The sequence below is a fragment of the Adiantum capillus-veneris genome, chromosome 3 (assembly GCF_014529385.1).
Source record: "Adiantum capillus-veneris isolate H3 chromosome 3, ASM1452938v2, whole genome shotgun sequence".
NCBI classification, from domain to species: Eukaryota; Viridiplantae; Streptophyta; class Polypodiopsida; order Polypodiales; family Pteridaceae; genus Adiantum; species Adiantum capillus-veneris.
In genome coordinates this window covers 153178567-153204169 of record NC_140933.1, presented here as the reverse complement: position 1 = coordinate 153204169, position 25603 = coordinate 153178567, and the positions used below count along the sequence as shown (strand labels likewise).

General features: G+C 41.4%; 1 protein-coding gene and 1 pseudogene across 1 annotated transcript; one reads left to right on the top strand and one right to left on the bottom strand.

Moving 5' to 3' along the window:
- Positions 1–1886: 1886 nt before the first annotated feature.
- On the bottom strand, positions 1887–3059 carry LOC147461978 (uncharacterized). The gene has a single exon (XM_086502245.1). It carries the CDS (start codon positions 2538–2540, stop codon positions 2166–2168), a length of 375 nt encoding a protein of 124 aa, XP_086358371.1. The 5' UTR covers positions 2541–3059; the 3' UTR covers positions 1887–2165.
- Positions 3060–23063: 20004 nt separating this feature from the next.
- On the top strand, positions 23064–24717 carry LOC147461977 (uncharacterized; annotated as a pseudogene).
- The last annotated feature ends 886 nt before the right edge of the window (positions 24718–25603 follow it).

Sequence of the window (25603 nt, the reverse complement as noted above, 5' to 3'; positions counted from 1 at the left end):
TCTTCTATGAAAGGAAACTGTGATGCTGATGTTGATGCAGAATGGGCTTTTAGAGCAGAGTGCACTTACAATCCTGTTGTCCATGATGCATGCATGTCAGTTGTTGCGGATTCACACGTGTGGTACTTCGACAATGGTGCTACAAAGCACATTACCTCACATCGTGAATTGTTCATCTCTCTCGAGTTTGTCCCTCATGAGAATTTAGTCACTTGTGCTAACAATGCCTCTTATCCGGTTCAACGAGTTGAAAATATTATGCTTACTGCTGCAAATGGAAGTTCTTTCATGCTTGTTGATGCACTTTATGTACCTGGGATCAAGAAGAATCTTTTGTCTGTATCTGCACTTGCTAGACTTGGACTTGTAGCCAAATTTGTGGATGACAGATGTACACGTCATGATCTCAGTTTTGGTGATGAAATTATTGCATCTAGCCTTTTGTGCCGTGGGCTGTATAACCTCACTTTGTATAACAAGTGTGGACAAAATTTTGCAATTCCAGTTGCAAATTCAAGAGCTGTTTCAGATGCAAAACTCTGGCATGCACATTTTGGGCATCTAAATTTTGCCAGTTTGCTGCGTTTGCAGAAATCTGATATGATTGCTTCTTTGCCGCCTCTTGAAGCACCTGTCAAACATGTTTGTGAAGGCTATATTTTGGGTAAGATGCAACGTTCTGATTTAGTTAGGGCCACATGCAGGTTAGAGCTTGTGCATAGTGATGTTTGTGGCCCCATGCAAACTCTGTCCTTGGAAAATTACCTTTACTTCGTGGCTTTTATTGATGATTACTCCAGGCATGCATGGATATTTCCGCTTAAAACGAAGTCCAAAGTTTTTATGTGCTTCAAACAATTTCTGGCTATGGCTGAAAATGTCTCGAAAACTATGGGCACCCTCCGTTTCGATCGAGAGAGGGAGTATATGTCTCATGAATTTAATGTATTTCTGGCTAGTCGTGCGATAAAACACCACAATGCCTTATACGCCTCATCAAAATTGTGTTGCCAAGAGGAAAAACAGGTCACTTACAAAAAATGGCACAATGTATGGTCAAAAGTCAAGCTTTGCCGCATTCTTTTTGGCTTGAGGCCATCATGTGTGCCACTTATGTACTTAACAGGTGTCCTACGAAAGCTTTGCACTCTATTACTCCATATGAAGCATGGCATGATAGAAACCCTTCTATTGAGCACATGCATGTTTTTGGTTGTTTGGCATATGCTTTGGTGCCACAAACACGGTGTAAGAAATTGGATGATAAGACTGTCAAATGTATTTTTGTTGGTTATAGTGCTAAAAGCAAAGGTTATAGATTGTATCATCCGCAAACAAACGTATTCTGGTTTCACGCGATGTAGTGTTTGTGGAAGATTCTGTCCAACCCTTGCTGTCATGTACTAGAGATAGTAATATAAGCTCACAAGATATTTATGATACTTTGTTGCCTCTTTTCAGTGGTGGAAGTTCGAATGTAAACTCCAATGAGGCAAATGTATAGCCCATGGGAGTTTCCAAAAATGTTACAGATGAGCCTATTACTGATGCAGATGTATATGATGTACTTGATGAGGAAAGGACTGAAAGAGAGTAGACTAGAAGTATACCAAAATGGCTGGTGCATACATTGCGTGACAGTAAATTGAATGCACCTTTGTTTAGTCGTACTCGTTCAGACTCTGACCATGCATCTTATGCATCAGATTGTTATGCTTTGGCTTTGGCTTTGGCTGTGTCTAGCTTACATGATGTTAATGAACCTCTGTCTTTTGATGAAGCACACAATTCAAAAAATTGGATGGCTGCCATGCAATCAGAATATGATGCACTTATAGAAAATAACACATGGACTTTATGTGATTCGCCTCCTGGAAAAAAGGCCATTGGTACGAATTCATTTCCACCATAGCAAACTGGATTACGTCATATTACATCCATCTTCGTCTAGGAAACTCAAAAGACATAACTTCCCTGAGTCCCAAGATCCCAAAAGGTTTCCCTTGACTTGTGACTATTCGAAATTAACCTTTAAGCTTACTTCTAGGGAACATAACATAAAGTTGAGCCATTAATGCCCTTTACACAGGCATTACCCGTTGGCTTGAAATTTTAGCACAAAATTAGACCCGATTCCCATAATCCCTTGATTTGAGATCAAAGAGCTATATCTGGAGAACTCTCATCCTGCAAAGTTGGATTATATGCACACTCAATAGCTTGAGAGCACTCGCCCCTACAGGTTGGCGCCACATCACTGATGTGTCCTCTTCTATCTTCTCTCCCTGCAGATCCTTCGTTTCTTCCTTAATCTTCGTCTGCTTCTCAGAAACTGCCTTCGGACGATTGCCAACTGCCATACTTTCTTGTACCTTTTTGGTGGGTAAAACCACTGATTGATCCATCAGCGCTGCCTGCTTGGCCTCCATAGCAACCACCTGACTCTGCAATGTTGCATTCGGATCTCTCAAAGTCTGCATATCATGCTGCAATTCCTTACCTTCAGTCCGAACAAACAGCCGCCGCTGCAACCGCTGCATAGGTCACTGCAGCCACTCATGCAGGGTCTCTTTCACATCATCCCATATTTGATCTGACTTGTCTTGCAGACGTTGTTCGAGTTCTTCCACCTCTCTAGTAGTAAGCACTACCCCTTGCATCTCAGCATTCCTCTAGCATTTCTTTCTTCAGCACACTCAATGCTTGGATTCTATGCATCAATAGCACATTATCAACCTGAACTTTCCCAATCTTGGCTCGCAGGTCTGCCATCCGAGACATTACATTCGTATTCACTTCAGCTGTCCATGAGTGAAACTCATCCAAAGTGACCTTAAACTCTACCAAGTGCTCGTACTTTGTGTCTTTAATCCACTTGATTTTCCCTTCCAGCTCTGCAACATACTTTTGCAAGTCCCGATATTGCTGATTGGCGGCTTGTACTTCCTCCAAAGTGCCGACATTCTGCTCACTCTTGAGTTTAATAGCTTCTAACTCCACCTTCTATTTCAAAATAAAATGTTGCACCGATTGAAGGCATCCAATAGCATCTTCCACATCTGATACTACCCACATGGGAGCAGAAACCCCACTCTTGAGTTCATGAAGTTCAGGCCCCCAGCTTCAGTGCTCACAGGTAAAGCTTTCTTCCTCACAATCTTCAACTTTTTCCCCAACCACTTTCCTTCTGTAGTGTCTATACTTGGGCCTAGAGTCCCAACTGTATCCAAAACATCCTCCATCTCGGAAATCTGAACCTTACTGCCCTCTGGCTTAGCCCACTGCAGTCTCCTCTTCCTCTCCAAATTGATGTTCCGTCGCTTGTCCATCTGATCATAAACTGGCAACCTCTGAAACAACCATGTTGCCCAATTGAGTGCCACATTCCTCTCCGCATTGAGAAAAGGTTGGAAAGCATCTGTGCTCATGTATGTTGTCTTCTCGATGATACATACTCTATCCAAGTACCACTTCACATGCCAATGTTGCAACAGATCGGCGCGAGGGCGCCCCAAACATGAGTTGATCTATAATCTTCACCATCGCCCTCGCCCTGTTGTAGCATCCCAAAGACCTCCTCAGCATTTGTAGCCGCTCCCCAAACCTTCCATGGTCTATTCGCAAAGTCCCACAGCCCAATCTTTTTCAGCCAAGCCGCTGTGCTAGGATTCCCAAATCAATTTGTGCTTCAACATGAGTGCTCTAAGGCTCCTCCCCTCCTTCATCAACATCAATCACATGAGCTGTAACAGCCGCCTGCGCAATTCCCATCTTTGCCTTAGCCTCCTCTTTTGACTTCCGTGGATTGAGCATCGGGGACATCACCCTTACTTCCGAGCTCCCAGCACCCCAACAGTTTTTGCCTCCAGCTGCGCTAACTTAGCACGCAGCAGGTTAAGCGGCATCTTACTCGGAGAAAAAATGCACACGCAAGCACCAAAACTAAAAGTTGGAAATGAATTTCCCGCATGCAAAATATTCTTCCTAGGATTTGTATAATCACTCCCCCTCACTTCAAGACAAGTCAAGTGACTTCACACCTATAATTTTGAATTTGCCTGCACTTTAAGGAGCCCATCCACCAACGACATTTCCGATACCGTTGGTTTCGTCTTTGCCTGCAAGTACCCATCCATAGGTATAACCGTTATAAACATTTTAAGTCGGAATCCATTAACAGGATTCAATACTTCTGTTCCAAAATAATTCTTCAGCAAAAAAGTCCCTTGTCCCAAATCCTCCACAATATGTATGGCCCAATGTATCGTAGCTTCAGTTTCCCGGATGATGCCCCAATTTGGAATTATAAACCATCACCCAATCATTGACCTTGAAAATTTTGAATTTTGTTAGAAAATAAGACGTAGCTAAATAGATATTTGAGTAGATTACTTAATGGAGAGAGATAGATTTCACACACAAGAGATTATAGAGTAGAGAGAGAGAGAGAGTACACACGATATACGTGGTTCACCCAATGTGGGCTATGTCCACGAGAAAGCAACCACTCAATGGCTTTAGCACTTCAAAAGAAGAAGTAGTTTACAAAAGGATTAAACCCTTGATAGAGCTCCCGTCTTTCTTCACTCTCACCACCTCACACTCACCTTGTTGCATCAACTTCACATACTATGAATGTGTATAGAAATGGCCTCCTTTTATAGGCCAAAAGGGCTGCCCTCTCTTATGAGAGACAGCCATGTGTAGCTGCCCTTGTGCGAATAAGTCCAAATCGGACCCTCCAATCCGCCCATGTGTGGCCGCCCTTGAGAAGACAAGTCCGCTTTTGAATTGCCACCAGCCACCGGCCATTAACTTCCGGCCATCGGCCACCGGCCATTGACTTCCAACCACCGGCCATCGGCCATTGACTACCGGCCATCGGCCAACCGACCGGTTGTTTTCCGACCACTTTCCGGCCGCCGGCCAGCCATAATATTTCGGCGAAAAGGAATATTCCGGTGAAAAAAATCTCGGGGACGGAGAGGCCTCTAAAGTTGCCCCTGATTCTTATCCGTGAAAATTTTGGTTTCCGGTGAGTGATTTTCCTTCACGCATGATGGCTTCTCCTCATAATGGGGGCCTTACAAATGTACGCTTTTACCACAGAAAATTACAAGGGTAAATCAGGCTCCATACTTAACAAATTTGACATGCCTATTGACCCACGATGTTCTGCACTTCTGCATCACCTCCACAACATATGAACTCTTGGCGCGCTCTTCCTCCAGCTCTAATAGTTGATGCCTCCTATGTTCTAAAGAATCATCCAAACTCATCTTATGTTCTGCTGAAATTCTCAAACTTGGCACAAGATTTTCCATAGGTACAACTGCTTCCAAGCCATATACCAATCGACATGGGGTCATCCCTGTTGCCACCTTGTAAGAGATCTTATGTTCTGCTGAAATTCTCAAACTTGGCACAACTAGATTTTCCATAGGTACAACTACTTCCAAGCCATATACCAATCGACATGGGGTCATCCCTGTTGCCACCTTGTAAGAGGTTCTGAAAGACCACAGTGCCGAATCCAACTTATCATCCCAATCTTTCTTGTTATAAAAAACAATCTTCTTGAGGATCTTCACTAACACTTTATTGGAACTCTCTGCTTGTCCATTTGCATGTGGATGATATGATGTAAACTTCTTATGCATCACTATATGCATATTAGTCAACTCCTCTATGACCGAATTTAGGAAATGGGTCCCCTGATCTGAAACTAGCTCTATTGGACAGTCAAATCTGTTCATGATATTCTTGTATAGAAACCTTGCCACACTTGATACCTTATTATCCTTCACAGCCTCCGCTTCTACCCATTTTGTTGCACAGTCTATGGCCACTAATATATACTTACTACATGTCCTCTGTGCAGGAGGCGTGAAAGGTCCATCAAAGTCAAGTACCCACTTCTAAAAAGGCTCCAAGGGAGCTACCAAATGATCTAGCATACGATCAGCACACCTTGGTTGTCCAGTCTTTTGACATTTCAAACATCCATTCACAAAAACATGTGCATCCTTCAAAGCAGTAGGCCACCATAATTCAGCTTGCAGAATCTTCTTTCTTGTAATCTTCCCAAAAAAGTGTCCACCAGAACTTTCATGATGTGCTTCCTTGAGCACCGCATTTTGCTCCTCATCTGGTACACATCCCCTAAGGATATGATCGATCCCCATTCTATATAATGCTCCAACAATCACCAGAAAGGGTATGGTCTTTAAAACGAATTTCTGCCATTGATCCACTATGAGGCCATTCGTAATTACACCATCGACTAAAAATGCTAGAAACTGATCATACCAACCCTCATTGTGTACTTGGCTAGGAGCTAGGAATCATTTCATCTTGACTCCTAACATTGAAGATTTGAGCATCAGGAAGCTCATCTGAAATTCCCTCTGGTGGCTCACCATGTTCCATCCTGTTCAAAAAATCTGCCACTGCATGCAAACGACCTGGTGTATGAACAATGAGGAAATAAAATTCCTGTAACAAAAGCATCCACCGTGTTAGTCTTCCAACTAGCTGTGGCTTCTTGACCATATACAATAGTTCTTGATGGTCAACACGAAAAATCACCCGATTACTCAAAAGGTAATGTCAAAACTTTTTGACAACATAAACCATCCCCAAAGCTTCTCGTTCTGTCACCGAATAATATTTCTCAGCTGATGTCAACAACTTACTGGCATATTACACAGGTCTAAACCACCCTTGCCTCACCTCCTGCATCAACATTGTTCCTACTGCAACATCCGATGCATCCACAAATACATGAAAAGGAAACTCCTAGTTAGGTGGCTGCAAGATAGGTGCAATGACCAACATCTTCTTCAAAACCCTGAATGCCCTATCTTGTGCAACTCCCCACACAAACTCCACACCCTTTTTTGTAAGGTTGGTGAGTGGTGCCATAATATCTGCCAAATAGCATAGATTCCTATCGTGCCACTTTATTTGCCCATTAAATCTCTCCAACTCCTTTAGGCTCTTTTGCATAGGCACCTTCTGAATCACCGCTATCTTGTCAGCGTCCATAGAGGTTCCTTCCTCCGAAATCACATTCCCTAGTAACATCTCTCTCTCACTGCAATAGCACATTTGAATGGGTTCGAGGACATCCGACACCTTGTAAAGTACTTCCATAATAATGCTCCAGATGCTCCGTCTTTCTACCATAGACACAAAGTCATCCATAAACACCTTCATGAAATCTGTCAAATAGGGCTCAAATGTCTTGTTAGCTGCCTTCAAGTACTCCTAAGGACCATTCTTTAGTCCAAAGCTCATGACCTCATATGAAAAATCCCCACATTTTGTAATGAAAACTCTTTCAAGAACATCCTCCTTAGCCATCGGAATTTGATTATATCCAAAAAACCCATCCCACCATTCTTAAGACAACAAAATTTACCTTGAAGGTCAATCCAAAAAGTGTAACTTCCTGCCCCCTCAGCAAACCAGTGGGCTAAATTCTCCTTTGATTTGCCATCTTCACCTGAAAGGGTGTAGGGTCTAACGAAACTCCTTTCATCTTTTTGTATTCTGGTTCTGGAAGTTTGTTCACTCCTGATCCACCATCTAAAAGCACATATTCAAATTTGATACTCTACTTGAATTGTAGGAATCCTGAAATCAACATCTTCTGCTTCCAACCCATACAACTAAGTTTCTACTTTCCTCGGATAAAAAACACCCATTTTCTGCATCATTCTCTCTTTGAACATTGAGGTTGTGTCCACGGGGTTGTGTCCAACAACTATCCTATTGTCCAATTCAGTGGGGCATTCATCAGTTCTTCATCCATACCTTGTCGAACGTCAACAACATCTTTACTCTTTTCCTGAGATTTATTTAGCTTATCCATAACCTCTTCACGGACCCCCCTTCTGATCCTCCCAATTCAATGGTGCCTTCAACTTAACTTTGGATCTTGTCACTGCCATAACTTGCCCTTCAGGACTCTCTATGGGATTAGCAGAACAATTACATGCCTTCAAAATTTCCTCTTTGCCGGATTGATCATTCGGAATGATTTCCATAATCACCAAATTGGCATGAGGTGCTGGCGGATCTGGCTTCCTCCCCGAGGGAATAATTGGTGGAGAACCCCGAGGTGGTGGACCCTGATTCGCATAATTCCTCATCCAAGGTGGTACTCCCCCTCTTCCTCTACCTTGTTGATATTGTGGTGGTATGTTGTTCCATCTTGGCGGATACATTCGGAAGTCTCCTCTTCCTGCTAGAGGCCTCCAACTCCTTCTCACATCCTGTGGATACCAATTTTGACCCTGAACTTCAATTTCCACTAAGTTTGCAGAAACACCTCCTTGTTGTGAGCTATGTGGTACATTCCCTCTGAATTTCAGATTACACCAACAGTTTGTTGTAGCATGTCCCGACTTATCACAAATTTCACAAAATGGTTTGGTATCATTAGTACCACGATTTCCCAAATTCTTCAGCCTGCTGGACCAAAGAGGTCAATTCTTCAATTTCCCCTTTCTTCTTCTTTAATTTCTTGTCATCCTTTTTGAATTTTTTTCCTTTTGCTTCTTCTTCACATTTTTTTTTCTTCCTTGATTTTTTGGAATCTTCATCCTCAGAATTCGCTTCTGAATCTGAGGCTGTATCTAAGTCACTCTCCTCCTCTTCCAAATAGAATCCGAATCAGAATTTGGATCGAATTCTCTTATCCCTGTAAGCCTCAACCTTTTCTCCACTCTAATTGCCAAGGCTACCAATCCATCGAACCCCCCCCAGCTACATCAAAACTTGCCACTTCTTTTTTTAATTCCTTCCTTAATCCCCTCATGAAATAACCTGCCATCATCTCATCAGTCGGTCTCTCATTCACTTCCAACCTAGTCAAGATTGTCTTGATTTTTTTAGCATAATCCTCCACCTTTAATTTCTTCTGCCTTATGGTTATAATCTTCCTTAGAAACTCATTAGGTGTTTTCTCCCTTTTGAATTGACCAAGAAATGCAGCTTTTAGTGCATTAAAATTTGCAAAAGCATTAGCCAAAAATCCACTAAGCCACTACATGGCCTTCCCCTCTAACTGCTGCAACTTCTACGCATCCCCATATAGAAGCCCGTATCCACTGGCCACTCCTTTGTTTGGAATTGACCGATATGACAATCAGGGTCTTCATTATTTTTTCCCTTGAATGTCCCAAATTTGACCTTCAGATGAGCGATACAGTTTGGTACTATAGCCATCCTCCTCGGAATTGGGTGGTGCCCTACTATGGTTGGATTAAATACAACCTTCTCCTTCATGTCGATGCTGCTTCTCCTACAATTGGGGTAAATAATGCACGAGGCAACACCCGCTGCTCTCGCAAAAGTCGTTCCTCCGCTTCAACTTCTGGCGAAATATCCTCTGCCTCCTACTCTATTGGTACCTCCAATTCATCCTCTTCTTCAAAAGCAAATGGGTCAGGTGGCGCATATTGGCGATGATAGTCCCCCCAACCATGTCATCTCCTTTGTCTTCAGCCAGTTTTTGGGTTACAGAACGTGTAAAATACACATTACTCCTTCTTCGCATATCTCTATCGGACATACACTGGCTTCATCTGGTTCTTATCTGAATACACTCCTACTCTTCTTTAGCAACAGAAACCAGCAGATCGCCAATGTTTACTGTGGTAAACATTGCAAGAAACACACATAGTAGATGGAATATAGGCTTGCACATATATAAGAATAAGAACATCTGCTTCTTCATTTCCACCATAGTGAACCAGATTACATTCATCTTCATCTAGGAAAACTCAAAATACATAACTAGTCGAGTCTCGAGATCCGGAAAGGTTCCCCTTAACTCGTGACCATTCGCAATAAACCTTTAAGCTTACTTCTAGGGAACATAACATAAAAAAGGACCATTAATGCCCTTTACAACATACCACATTGGAGTGTGCATTGCTTTTATTAATTATTGAGTACAAATATATATACAATATGATTGGATTGATTGATGTGCTCTCTCCTAGCTTGTGTTTTTAATAGTCATACACTTAACTCATGCCTTCCGTATTTTGCAAGTTGTAGTTCTTGATACCAAAAGAAAGAGAGAAAAAGGACAACATCCTTCAAAATAAAAATCACAATGTAGAGAATCATGATTTGATCCCCTATTTTCTTGACCACGTACGTTAGAAAACATGAATGATCACTCAAGAAAGGTTCTCTTCTTAACTTTACCTTAAGATAGTCGAAAGGAGCTAGCTTGGTTGTTTGAGCATTCATCCTTGGTGACCAAGGTCATCATCGGTTCAAATGCGGCCCAAGTGACCTGTTGGCGCTCACGAACGTACTTTGTCACCTCGCACAAGAGTTGTGCGATTTGCCAAAAAAAAATTACCTTAAGACAAAACACTATAGAACTTGTGGAAATTACGATGGATTTTAGTAGTGGAGTTGTTGAGCTGAATCTTCTAAATAAAGAGTGTGTCATCTTTGTCTCTCTCTCTCTAATAACACAATAATAACCTCCTTTAACACTAGGTTGGTAATGGGACACTTTTATGTCCTGTTAAGTGACCATTTTCCTTGAATTATGTCAAGAGTTTCAAAATGGATTTTCAGGTGCTATCTATCTAGAAATTTGTCTCATGAGCTGAAAAAAACTCGACATTTTTTTGGAATATCAATTCCATCTTTAACCTTGTCCTTACATAACATTTCACAACCTAAACTGTGTGAAAAAACGGGTCATGTTTTTGGCTTTTTTCAACTTTTGCAACTATACCACTCTAGAATTCATGTTTCTAAGGTCTATAATGCTAGAGAACTATCTTTAGTAGTCCTCAACATTTCCTAAAGCTTCTAGGGAGAAATAAATGTTAAAGTTGTAAGTTATGACCAAATTACAAAAATTGTCAAATCCTGTTTTTTAGCCAATTTTAGCTCTTCTATGATTTTTTTGGTGGCTTTCATGATATCCAAATGCAGTTTTGATTTTCAATGTTGCATATTGTAACATAAAGCTAATATTCCTTGAGTTTTGAGGCACCTAATACCCTATTTTGCATAGTAGACAACGATGGTTGATTTTTTCAATTATAGAAGAAAACGAAACATTCAAGTATATCAAGTATAGCTTTTTCAATATTGTTAGTTTCTTGTGACAACTACATCCATTTTGTAGGTAGTAACCATATCTAGTCATAAGGATCAAATTTGGCTAAATATTGAATAGTTTCTATGGGATTCTACAACTCATAATGTTGAACCCAATTTTTTCATGTTTGCTGTATTTAGCACTTCATCTTTGTCCCCAAGATTCCCCTTGGTAAGAGATGTATTATTATTTTGACATGCTCCATGGCTCCTTATAAACCTAAAGGAAAATAGGGAACTAAGAAAACATGTATATATTAATTGTATTGAGCGTGGCTATAGAAACTTTGATGATAGGTTTGCAGAATGGTAAAAATCCAGCTTTTTTGTACCTATTTCTTTTGGCAAAATAAAAAATAGTGAGTGAGAAGCAATCATATGTTTTGATCACCAACCCATTGAAGTTAACTAGGGAATTTATCTCAAGTCCTACAAAAATCCATAATCTTATTTTTATGCAACAAAACGTAAGAAATGGCTGTTTTGATGAAAATGTACTGGTCCATCAACTTTGGAGGCTTGGTGTGACCAAAAGATGAGAAATTTTACAAGTTTCTTATTTTTTCCATGTGTAGTATGCCTTGAACTATAACCTCATGAAAGGATTTTACAAAATGAGTGGATCTACTATGGTTTTGGAGGTTTTTTTCGAAACCCTGAAAGGACACTTTTATGTCCTGTTAGGTTACCAACCTAGTGTTAAAATTGTGCTTTATGAAAAAAAAGTGAGAGGGTCACAATGGCTTTCTAAAACAATAAAAAAGTGATAAAATCATAAGGTTGATTTAACTAGAATTATATAAGACGAAGCATTGTTCTGAAATGTCTCTTTTATTAAGTGATCAAGTTTCCTCCTCTCAAAGAGCAAACAAAAAATACTAGCATAATTTTTTAGATTTGTAAGATTTTTGAACTAAGTTCTCACATATTTCACTAATTTTTGTTCTCTTAACCATGGTTTGTTCATTAAAATATATATATTTATTTATTTATTTATACACACATATAAATATATATCAATATATTTTTATGTGTATCTGTGTGTGTACACACACATACAAATATATATATATATATATATATATATATATATATATATATATATATATATATATAGCATGCAAAAGAAGTCAAGCCATATGAGGATGTGAAATGAAAGGTGAAATATAAAATCCATTTGATATTTTATCAAATTATGCAAGGTGAAAGTTTTATTTTAGCATTCTAAAAGAATAAAATGCAAGAACAGTCAAGCCATGTGAGGATGTGAAATAAAACATGAAATAGAAAAATCCATTTAATATTTTAAAACCAAAGTAACATTTAAAATAAGTCTCAATCATCATTCAAAACATTGAAAGTATGCCTAACTCAACTCTCCTCGAACGCTTCTTTTAGAAAGCCAAAAAGGTTCACAAAAACTATATAGCATGCCTCCCAATGGTTCTGGATGCATTACGAATTCCAAGTTTCAAAAGGTGGGAGACACATCTACTTGCAAATCAACTCTCATTTGCATCATCTTGGACAACTCTGTCCTCAATGCCTTATATTGTACTACTTCAATGAGAAATAGTCACCTGTCAGATCAAAGTCACGTCACAAAAACAAGACGTGACTTATCTAGAACCTTGTAACCAATGGCTCATAAAGGCCACACCAAAAATAAGAACAAAGAATCTTCCCAATATGGTTTAGCATCTCCAATCCAGTGATGATTTAAAACCATTCCTAATGGGTAGGATTTGACCTCATCATGTAGGAGAATAAGGCTCAAGCTTAACCACTAGGCTATATGTTTACGCTACCCTTTGGGGTCCCCTTAAGCATTAAAAAAAAACAATACTCCCCCCCCCCCCCCCCCTTTCTTTTTCTTTCTTTCTCCTCACCCTTCCCTTTTCCTTCGTTCCCCCCCTAAACTAATTAATGGGTTTCCTTAAAAACAACGTTTTGGGGACCTACTATTTTAGAACACCTACTGGCTCTAAAATCTCAAAACTCAATTAATTATGCTGATTCGATTCACTTTGGAATCTTTTACACTGAAGGAAGAAATGATTGGACTCCATTCTCCCATCCCCTCTTCCCCGGCTATGCCCTGCTATGTCGTTGGTGCCATTCGAAGCCCAAGGCATCCCCTTCGCCCACCATCCCCTGCTGCATCTTCGCTCCACACAAACACGCACGTGTGCACGCGCGCGCGCGCGAGAGAGAGAGAGAGAGAGAGAGAGAGAGAGAGAGAGAGAGAGAGAGAGAGAGAGAGAGAGAGAGAGAGAGAGAGAGATCTAATTTTAAACAATATACATAGCACATTAGACATCCATCAAAGACCATAGACTACAGTTTTAGTGACAGTCATGTACTCATTGGACAGTCTATCCAAAAATATACATCAAAGTTACAGGCCGAGAAAAGTAAAATTAGGTCCTGTAAAAGGTAGACAATAACAAGGACAGCATGTCTTCTTTTCAATCAGAAGCCAAGGAGAGACCACCCTTACCTGCATCCACAGTAATAAAACAACCTAGCGGTTAGCTTCCAAACAGCATTGCAGGTAACTAGGGTGATCTAGTTGTCATCCATGTGTGGAGATAGGCGATTTGTGCTCGCACGGCTTCCTTGGCTTGGTCTCCAAGCCAAGAACAGATCATAGGGAGGAAGTGCTCCTCTGTTCAAGAAGGAAAGAGGTCTTCCAGATGGTTGAGTAAGAACCAGATTGCATGATCAAACCAAAGAATATTACTTTCACAATCAGCTTTAGCATCCAGAGCTTTGCATACGCACTTGATGTAGGGTCGGTAAATGTTCCAAATTGACTCCGAGTAGAACTCACTGCTTTGCTTTGAAAAGGTCATCGTTCCCTTGGTTCTAACATAAATGCCAGACATAGCTGCACATTTCCTAGAATCCAAGAAATGCATACTAAAAGGGGCTTTTATAACATCACCTTTATCCAAGAATTGACTCCCTTTGAGGGTTTCTAGGCAACAGTCTTCACTAGTAGAGGCTGGTAGAGCTGCAAGGAATACCCAGGTTTCAATCGAGATGGGTGCAACAAAAGCTTTGTTCTGAAGTTCCCATAGCTGATGGTCAAGTTCGATTCCTTCAATGGCGATCTGCCTAGGTGGGAGGAAGGGAAAGCACTTGGAAACCTTCGGAACTAGCTCAAGTAAGAAGGTCTCACTTGATGAGCTAAGTCCCTGTTGAAAGCTTTTAACTGCTTCCAAAGCCGCATCATCCTTGCAAAAAAGGCCTTTAGGAGCCTTAGCAGGATCAAATGATTTAGTGGTGGCAAAGCAAGAGGTAAGGTCACAGAGTTTCCTGATAAAGTTGGAGAGGTTAGCTCCTTTAGTTGAAAACTCCAACAGATCTGCTTTATGACTTGATTCAATAGAAGAGAGGTTAGAAGCTAACTTCTGAAGATGGATCAAACCTTCCTTCAAATCCGCAACTAGATTGGCAAGGATCAGCACCCAGTCGTTAAAAGTCAGCACATTCATGATGGAGTCATGTGTCTCCATCACTTTAGAATAGAGATTTAGGAGGGAAATGGCTGAGGGATCTCGAATTAGTTTAATCACGAGAAGGGAAGCCGAAGAAAAGGGTAGAGTGGAGGGTTCAAAAGCCAAGGATATAGGAATAATCTGAAGTAGCATACAATAAATTTAGTTAAGTAAAGTCTGAAAAAAGATAGAGGTAGGTACACCAACTTCAAACCAATGCAGACAAAGGTCATAACAGTTGTGTGGTAAACCCCTAGCCTTAGAAGATATAACTATAAGCCATCTCCTCTAAGGTCAAGAATACTGTAGAAATGGTCTTGGTGTCTGAGGTCAAAAATTGGCCTAAGAGCACCCATGTGCGTAGGGAGAGAGTTCTAATTTTAAACAATGTACATAGCACATTAGACATCCAAGAACAGTTTTAGTGACCAAGAACAGATCATAGGGAGGAAGTGCTCATCTGTTCGAGAAGGAAAGAGGTCTTCCAGATGGTTGAGTAAGAACCAGATTGCATGATCAAACCAAAGAATATTACTTTCACAATCAGCTTTAGCATCCAGAGCTTTGCAGGCGCACTTGATGTAGGGTCGGTAGATGTTCCAAATTGACTCCGAGTAGAACTCACTACTTTGCTTTGAAAAGTTCATCGTTCCCTTGGTTCTAACATAAATGCCAGACATAGCTGCACATTTCCTAGAATCCAAGAAATGCATACTAAAAGGGGCTTTTATAACATCACCTTTATCCAAGAATTGAATCCCTTTGAGGGTTTCTAGGCGACAGTCTTCACTAGTAGAGGCTGGTAGAGCTGCAAGGAATACCCAAGTTTCAATCGAGATGGGTGCAACAAAAGCTTTGTTCTGAAGTTCCCATAGCTGATGGTCAAGTTCGATTCCTTCAATGGCGATCTGCCTAGGTGGGAGGAAGGGAAAGCACTTGGAAACCTTCGGAACTAGCTCAAGTAACGAGGTCTCACTTGATGAGCTAAGTCCCTGTTGAAAGCTTTTAACTGCTTCCAAAGCCGCATCATCCTTGCAAAAAAGGCCTTTAGGAGCCTTAGCAGGATCAAATGATTTAGTGGTGGCAAAGCAAGAGGTAAGGCCACAGAGTTTCCTGATAAAGTTGGAGAGGTTAGCTCCTTTAGTTGAAAACTCCAACAGATCTGCTTTATGACTTGATTCAATAGAAGAGAGGTTAGAAGCTAACTTCTGAAGATGGATCAAACCTTCCTTCGAATCCACAACTAGATTGGCAAGGATCAACACCCAGTCGTTAAAAGTCAGCACATTCATGATGGAGTCATGTGTCTCCGTCACTTTAGAATAGAGATTTAGGAGGGAAATGACTGAGGGATCTCGGATTAGTTTAATCACGAGAAGGGAAGCCGAAGAAAAGGGTAGAGTGGAGGGTTCAAAAGCCAAGGATATAGGAATAATCTGAAGTAGCATACAATAAATTTAGTTAAGTAAAGTCTGAAAAAAGATAGAGGTAGGTACACCAACTTCAAACCAATGCAGACAAAGGTCATAACAGTTGTGTGGTAAACCCCTAGCCTTAGAAGATATAACTATAAGCCATCTCCTCTAAGGTCAAGAATACTGTAGAAATGGTCTTGGTGTCTGAGGTCAAAAATTGGCCTAAGAGCACCCATGTGCGTAGGGAGAGAGTTGTAATTTTAAACAATGTACATAGCACATTAGACATCCAAGAACAGTTTTAGTGACCAAGAACAGATCATAGGGAGGAAGTGCTCATCTGTTCGAGAAGGAAAGAGGTCTTCCAGATGGTTGAGTAAGAACCAGATTGCATGATCAAACCAAAGAATATTACTTTCACAATCAGCTTTAGCATCCAGAGCTTTGCAGGCGCACTTGATGTAGGGTCGGTAGATGTTCCAAATTGACTCCGAGTAGAACTCACTACTTTGCTTTGAAAAGTTCATCGTTCCCTTGGTTCTAACATAAATGCCAGACATAGCTGCACATTTCCTAGAATCCAAGAAATGCATACTAAAAGGGGCTTTTATAACATCACCTTTATCCAAGAATTGAATCCCTTTGAGGGTTTCTAGGCGACAGTCTTCACTAGTAGAGGCTGGTAGAGCTGCAAGGAATACCCAAGTTTCAATCGAGATGGGTGCAACAAAAGCTTTGTTCTGAAGTTCCCATAGCTGATGGTCAAGTTCGATTCCTTCAATGGCGATCTGCCTAGGTGGGAGGAAGGGAAAGCACTTGGAAACCTTCGGAACTAGCTCAAGTAACGAGGTCTCACTTGATGAGCTAAGTCCCTGTTGAAAGATTTTAACTGCTTCCAAATCCGCGTCATCCCTGCAAAAAAGGCCTTTAGGAACCTTAGCAGGATCAAATGATTTAGTGGTGGCAAAGCAAGAGGTAAGGCCACAGAGTTTCCTGATAAAGTTGGAGAGGTTAGCTCCTTTAGTTGAAAACTCCAACAGATCTGCTTTATGACTTGATTCAATAGCAGAGAGGTTAGAAGCTAACTTCTGAAGATGGATCAAACCTTCCTTCGAATCCACAACTAGATTGGCAAGGATCAACACCCAGTCGTTAAAAGTCAGCACATTCATGATGGAGTCATGTGTCTCCGTCACTTTAGAATAGAGATTTAGGAGGGAAATGACTGAGGGATCTCGGATTAGTTTAATCACGAGAAGGGAAGCCGGAGAAGAGGGTAGAGTGGAGGGTTCAAAAGCCAAGGATATAGGAATAATCTGAAGTAGCATACAATAAATTTAGTTAAGTAAAGCCTGAAAAACGATAGAGGTAGGTACACCAACTTCAAACCAACCAAGACAAAGGTCATAACAGTTGTGTGGTAAACCCCCAGCCTTAGAAGATATAACTATAAGCCATCTCCTCTAAGGTCAAGAATACTGTAGAAATGGTCTTGGTGTCTGAGGTCAAAAATTGGCCTAAGAGCACCCATGTGCGTAGGGAGAGAGAGTTGTAATTTTAAACAATATACATAGCACATTAGACATCCATCAAAGACCATAGACTACAGTTTTAGTGACAGTCATGTATTCATTGGACAGTCTATCCAAAAATATACATCAAAGTTACAGGCCGAGAAAAGTAAAATTAGGTCCTATAAAAGGTAGACCGTAACAAGGAAAGCATGTCTTCTTTTCAATCAGCAGCCAAGGAGAGAGCACCCTTACCTGCATCCAGAGTAAGAAAACAACCTAGCGGTTAGCTTCCAAACAGCATTGCAGGTAACTAGGGTGATCTAGTTGTCATCCATGTCACCAAGGTAGCAAACATAAGAAGAAAAAAATGTTGTTTGTGTTTTTTTTTTTTAAAGGGTGATAAGTGAAAAAAAAGTCCTCTTAGGAATCTCCTCATTCCAACTCATTAGTCCCCAGTTACACTCAGCATTCTTAAACCCTGTCCAGCAGAATGTCAGTTCTTTGTTGAGATATGGCAGATACGGACATCCCAAAACAGCAGGCTACTACTTAGCAATCTATGATACAACATGTTAAAACTATGTTAAATAGCAAAGGGTTGTTTTACCAGAGTTATCTCAACTCTGTATATAAGTGTGTGCTAATCCTTTCCACGCTTTCCTCTAATCTCAAGAATAAACAAAATTTTATACAAAAACTAAAATGACCAACAGCCGTTGTCTGGTATCCGGAGTCAGATACCTTCAGCCAAACAAGAAAGCATTCTCTTATGTGAACTTTACTAAGTCGCAGGGCAAAGGTGTAGTAACCCCCTTGTTGGTAAGTCTAAATAGTTCAGTTGTTTTATGCAAAAGATCAGAGAAAGTTAGTATAGTTCCAAAAGAACCTGTGTCCTGCTGTCATGAACCAGCTAAAGCAAGAAAAAGGTCAGACTAGAACAATAGGTGTTGTAGCATAAGAAAGGAAAAAGAAAGAATCCGGGTGTTTGTTCCCAGAAAAACAACCCAATCCAGCCTGTACCAGGTTCAGCATTCCCAGCTTACCACTGTGCTGTGAATCAATAGAAAGGAGTATGCATAAGTACAAAGACATACTCATGATATTTGCAGTAGCATAGTCACCCGGCCTAAGTCAGAGGTCAGTAAAGGTGTGTGATTATACATACAACCCAAACCCAAGCTTGTTTTTGTTACCATCCATCAAAAAATAAACCAGTAAGTTAGTCTATATTCTAGTTTACTACTAAAAAAAATGTGAGATAATAGAGCTGTGCTACATATTTCCAAGAGCACTCTCAAATACCATACGTATCTTACCGTTTACTGCAACCCAGTTTCAAGGTAAAGTCCTTTTTAGAAACCTCAATAGTTTTGAAGGATTTCCATTATCACAGATAATAGCCAGAGCCTGCTGTAAGAAAGATAAGAAAAAGCAGAGGCTGTCTGCTGCCTGTTAGATATCCATAACCATACCAAATTCAGACCACATATGGAAGTCATATTACGTCACAGTTCAGTAATCTATTAGCCCCACTGGTGTCCAGCCAGATATTTCAAAGTTTATGCAATCAAACAGATAGTGTTAGTGTTTTTATTAAAAAAAACTATTTTTAGCATGTTGTCCTGAATCAGTTATGAGGACCAACAAAGTTATTATGAAATATACAGTTATGTAACCAGAGAAAAGATAAGAATCTATAGTCGGATGTTAGTGCCAGGAACCAAACCAACCCGTAATCAGATTATAGAAGGCTTGACCTTTCTACCCACTTGAAGTGTTATGAGCCATCAGAGGAGGTAGTGTAGGTAACTAATCATCCTATTCTGACCATTTTTAGCAGTATAGAGCTAGACAGCTATATCCAGTCAAACAACTTATTGAGGACAATGTTTATGTGTGAGTCAGGAAAACAAGCCATGTCAAGGCTTTGTACTGTGAGAAAGAAAGGCCAACCCAAGAACAAATATATAAAAGCCCTTTAAAGATTTTGCCAACTACAGACCCATACCGAAGCCAGTTACTTCTATGCAGGCAAACCATTAGTGATTAGCTCTGATAATACAAAACAGTAGTTAAAACCAACCGTATCTAAGCTTTCTACTCAAGTACCTTGTAGAATTATCTCTTTCAAAATATCTACCATACCAGTAATGCCAAACCAAATATGATGTGCATCTTACCTCAGAAGGTTCGGCAACTGCCTTTTTGTGAGGAGCCATCAGTGGTGGTTGTAATATGCTTGTGGGAAATACGAAAACAGTACGCAGCAAACAAGAAGTACAGAGCAAAAAACTGAATGAAAGCTAAGTGAGCCTGAGGCTCACATTTTATAGCCAGGTAGGTTACCCTCCTCCACACAGAGTAAGATACACCCCATTGAGTCCGCGTCAGACATGGTGGAGCAGAAAGAAACCGACGCAGTGAGCAACCGCCACTCGATATTGCGGGACCACCAAGTCAGAGCATGGACCAGCCACAGAAAATGGTGGGAGAAGCGCTGTTGCAACGCGTTGTCTGTACTGCAAAACAGAAATTCTGTTTCGGCAAGTTGGCTTTTGCCAGTTATAGAGAAAGCCACAGTCAGACAAGCCCGATTTTTTTTATTTATACCAAAATCCCTTGGTAAGTCGTAACTAGGTTAGTTTAGGTTGCCTAGCTAAGGTTGGCAAGGGGTCCTATCATAGAGTAGCTAGGAAATTAGAGTTAGTGATATTGAGCTTGTTGTGACCATAGGGAGTTGATATAGTGAACAATGTGTAAAGAGAGAGACAAAGAGAGAGAGAGAGAGAGAGACCATCGCTTCCCCTCTTGATTTCAAAGCAAACCAGTCCCCCTTGATTTCACCACCACTGTACACACTTGGACTCTACAGAGCGGGCCCCGTCCACTGCCCCACACACACACACGTGCGCACATAGGCCAATGTGTATGTGCCTGCATTGTAACAGTTCCTCCCGCCTCTGGCTCGCTTCACTCGCCGCTGCTAACCTCGCAACCAAACTCGCTACAGTGGTCATCCAACCGAAGCAAGAGTTCACGCAACTGACAGAGACCTAGGAACAATCTACCTTTGCCGACACGTTAAAATCTCTCTCTCTCTCTCTCTCTCTCTCTCTCTCTTCCTTCCATGTGGCACCTTGCCATTTTTTCACCTCAACTCAGGTGAGAATCTGGGTTGATTCTCCCTAATGAGACTAAAAAAAGACGTTTTGGCCACCTTATTAGATCTTTTAGCCATCAAAACTAAAAGTCATTTCAAGAATTACAGTGCTCGCTTAGTAGCAGCAGTAAATCTTTGTGAGTTCGAAGTTCTTTTGGTTTGAAAAAAAGCTTATTTCTATAACTCACACTCTTTTCATTTGTCTAAGAATGTGGCACCTACCTTATGGATGTGTAGTTTCAATATTCAAACAATGTATTTTGCAAACAAATGTACTAGGTTGAGAGTTTTTGTAGATTTATATTCCAAATTATGTCTTAACATATTGACTTCTGGGATGGAGGGGAGGCAGTTTGCACACACCAAAATGTAGCAATTTTTGTTTGTTTTTTGTTTTGTGGGGTTTTTTTTTTTGTTTTGGGGGAGGGGGGGGGGGGGAGAGAGAGAGAGAGAGAGAGAGGGAGACATTTTGCGTCCTCTCCACCAAAGCATGTATTTTAGATCCTCGTTCAACCTAGCGCATGGAGTGCGTACAATAGCAATCGAATAAAGCATGCATTGGAAGCGCTCAGAGTAGTCACACCTACAACCTCCAAGCCTTATGACCTAAACCTTTGCCTCACTTTATGCATCCGAGCCTTGCATTTCTTTACAAAATCAATTGGTTACACACACACACACACACACTTGTGTGACCTCTTATACCTGGTTGTTAAAAGCTTGCGCCGTAAAAATCCAAAAACATGCTACTTTTTCCAATGGCTACATCGCATGTTGCTTGCCCCTCGATGTGTTGGACGTTTTTTGTGTGATGTAGTGCATGAAGCCCTTGCAAAGAGCTAGGTGGGATGGGGCTCTTAGGGAGTGGTCATATGATGCATAGTAATCAATTGCTTTTTAACATTATTGTACCTCATGCATGGTCACATGTGCACCAATTATTTATCTTATATGCAACTATGCAAGGCCTTTTGTAACTATGCCGATTGTGCCATAGATGCTCCCCACACGAGGGGATAATCGTAAGAGAGAGGGTGATTAGATCTTTTGAAAAAGAGAGGGTGCTCTCCTCATCACTAAAGGGCACGGGGTATTATATGAAGGTCCAGTCATGGGATCGTAGGCGCGCGAATGGAAACACGGACATCGAGAGATCGCAGACCGTTAGATCATCGAAAAGTAAACTCGGACAAAAACTGCAATGATGTTTGAGTTTATTTATTATGCTTAAGTCTCCCATAGTGGTCACAATGTGCGTGCGGGTGAGGTGGATAGGGCATAAACCTCGCGTGTGGGAGGTCCCGGGTTTGAATCGTGGGGTGCATGGGGGGTCATGCTTTATTGTGAACCACACATCCGCCTTGAGATCCACACGAAGATCAACAGCCGTTGATCCCATGTGGCACTTGGCCCCGTGCCCTTTAGTGCTGAGGGGGTGCTCCCCACACGAGGAGGGTAATCGTAAGAGAGAAGGTGATTAGACCTTTTGGGAAAGACAACACCGATGGTCTAAAAATAGTTATCCCCCCCCAATGCCCGTGCCACTTAGTTCTGAGTCCCCCTCCCCCCCCCTTCAGGACTAACTTACACGGGGTCTTAAGTGAAGGGCGAGTGGTGGGATCAAAGGCAAGGAAGCCGAGCGCGAAGGGAGAGGGGATCTCGGCGCTCCACGTCAGCATAAAAAGTAAACGAAGTCAAATTTTGTAAACGTGGACAAGCCTGCAGATGTGGCGTGGCTGGGTGGCGTGGCGGGGCTGAGCTGTTCGAATTGTGGCTGAGCTGGAAAAAATTTGGATTTGCGTTGGGTGCGGGGCACATTTTTGAAATTGCGAATGCTATGCACACCTGCTTCTGGTGCAGGACCACCCTTGCTTGTTGCAGATCATGCATCTTGTACACTCCTGCTTCTGGTGTAGGACCACCCTTCTTGCTTGTTGCAGAATATGGGGCTGGATGCAAAGTGTGCCTGTCAAAGAGAGGGTTGTCCAGTAAGGCTGATGATGCTCCTGAGTAATAGCCATTAAGTTTAGGGCTTGGGAGGGGCACCATCTGGGTGCTTGTTTAGGGTTTGAGAAAGAACAGAAAAAAGTGCCTTTGATAGGCTACACGCAATGGAGTCCGATGGGCATGTCAACCAGGTTCTATTTTGATCTTTTTGTCTACAAATGTCTCTCCCTTGTGTGTGCGTTGCAATAAGCATCTAATGTCTCCACTATTTTGCATGTCTCTTTGTCTACCAAAGTCTCACTAATTTGTGCATGTTTAATATCAGCAAGTTGGGTTAGTTGGGTTGCCTGCAAGGGGTTAAAATCGTCAGGCTTGCATTGTTATGCTCCTACAGGTGCATCAAGCCAGCAATGCAGCCAATCTTTCGTTTAAAGATTACCTTGGTTTTGCGACTACTACGGAGGGCGAATCAAGCGATGATGATCTGGATCAATATGGCTTTTTGGAACACCATTCTCTTTGGGATGAGATGGATGTTTGTATGGATCCATTGCTTGATGTTGAAGATTTGGGGGATTCCTTAGATGCATTCCAATACTTATCAAACACATTCTTCTCATTTGATGAGAAGATGTACTCCTTAATGGTGAATAATTTGGATGGGACAGTCACAATGTCGCTCTCAATTCTAAAAGCACATGATGTGAGAGGGATGATGAATCTAAAGAGGTGGAATAGAATGAGAGATGATCTCTCCCTTTGCCCAATTGCCACCTCACAACAACTCTACTTGCAGCTGAAATCATCAGGCCTAAAAATCGCATACATAGAAGATTGGGCGCACATTGTACGTGCAGCCCATTGTCCCTCAAGGCATGAAAAACACTTGGGAGTGGTTGCCACTATTAACGCAATCAAGACCAAATGGTGCATCGACAAGAGAAAACATGGGATATCTCATGACTACATAAGAGATTCGGTAATTGCGTGTGGTTATGAGTTGGAAGAAAAAGCTATTTCCCATGATGTCTCCTCTTGGCCTGCTTGTAACTGGTCTGCTACTACTTCAAGCACATCGATTGAGACAACCCTATCCCAAGTGGAGCCACAATTGGCAAACATCATGATAAAGCATCAGACAAGGCTTGTCTTGGTCAGGCAGATCAACAAAGAAGCATGGATTAAAGCAAGTGGGTGCAAGAATACATGTGTCATCGATGGGGTAGCATTCAACGAAAAGGTGCACACAAGCGACGAGATCGAAAATCCAAAAGGTGAGGATGTGGATTCAAGGTGGTGGTCCAACACTTTGAAGAATTTGATAAGGTGATTATCAAAGTCCAAGGTACTCATGAGGGACATGTACCTGGCTCTCGTGCAGACCTTTATCACCTGCCAGTGCATCCATCTGTAATTGCATGTTGCACAAAGGACATGTTTGATATTGGCACTTGCCCACATGTTGCAAAAATATCAAAGTCAAAGGAACACCTTCACATGAATCATGCATCTACACTTGATCGTGTGATCTACCGGTTCTTCATGATACCAAAAGAAGTGCGAATGTTGCTACACCGGATGCGCACACAAGGTATTTCACTCTCTCCCAAAGCATCTCAAGGGTTGAATTGTATCGTTTTACAAGTAATTCTTTGCAGATCTATATTATGTTGCATCTCTTGGACTTACTGTAGGAGAATATGCAGAGCATGATTGGACTGCAATGCTTACGGAAGCTCTTCGCTTGCAAGATTTGAAGAAGGTACCATTGAGAGCTCAACTTCTGGTCACATTTTGCATGCTTTTTTGTTCATAGGCATGCGCTTGCTTGTAGGTCATATTTGTCCAACCATACAACCCGAGGGCAGATGATGAATGCAAGAGACCGTTTATTCTTGTCATTCAAGATGAGGACATGCTTGAAATTGCTATTCGTTTCTCTCGTCATAACTCTTGGGCAGTGGATAGCACATTCAAAACAAATGTCTTTGGGTTACTGCTTTATGTTGCAGTCTTGCCCAACCAAATTGATGTAGGGATGCCAATATGGCTGATGTTATGCACGAGTGATGTGGGCACTAATCACGAAAAACTAGCTTTGGAGTTGACCTTAAGCTGATCTTTGCAAGGCTAGGAAAAATTCGCCCTGCAACTATTGTCATTGACAAGAATCAACAAGAGTTGGAAGCAATTCTTAAGGTGGTCAATGTGGATCCTCATTGCTGGAGAGAAGATGAAGCCGGCAACCCAAAACAAGTTGCATGCCATGTGTTACTATGCTGGTTCCATGTCAAGAAGGCATGGGTGGAGAACTTATTGCCGCAGGTATGCGATTGTTGTAGTTGTTGCATAGCTTTCCGTTCCTTTGGTGTGTCAAGGGATGCTATCAATATTAATAACCAACTTACTGAAATCATTTCATAGGTCCCTAAGGACAAGCGAGCTGAAGTCTATAATCACTTATCAAATCTAATGCAAGCACCAATTGAGGAGATTTTTAATCTGGGATATAGACAGTTGTTGAATACATATTCAATGCATGAAAATATCCAGCATCACGTGACAAACGGTTGGTGTGGCAGCACATGCATGTGGCGAACAAGGTGGCCAAAGTTTGGGCGTCTATTTGTACATGGGAATGTGGACACTACAAACCTGGTTGAACGATTATGGCAATATATCAAGTATACTTTGCTTGATGCGAAGATAAATAGATCGGTACTTGTCCTTTTGCATGCACTTGTGGGTGATTCATTGCATGGTACCTACATTGGAGGAACCTTGCTTTAGTTCTTTAAGCAATAGCAAGAGATTGGTAAGAGTCGATTGGTTTTGGAGTTTGTAACTAGTATCGTATTCTATTGTATATGCCAACTCCTAACTTCTTGTGTATAAACTTGTGGCAGCTGATTTCGGCCATTT

Excerpts from the sequence above, each read along its gene's own strand:
- LOC147461978 (XM_086502245.1), bottom strand. The coding sequence starts at position 2,540 with ATGCAGCGGTTGCAGCGGCGGCTGTTTGTTCGGACTGAAGGTAAGGAA.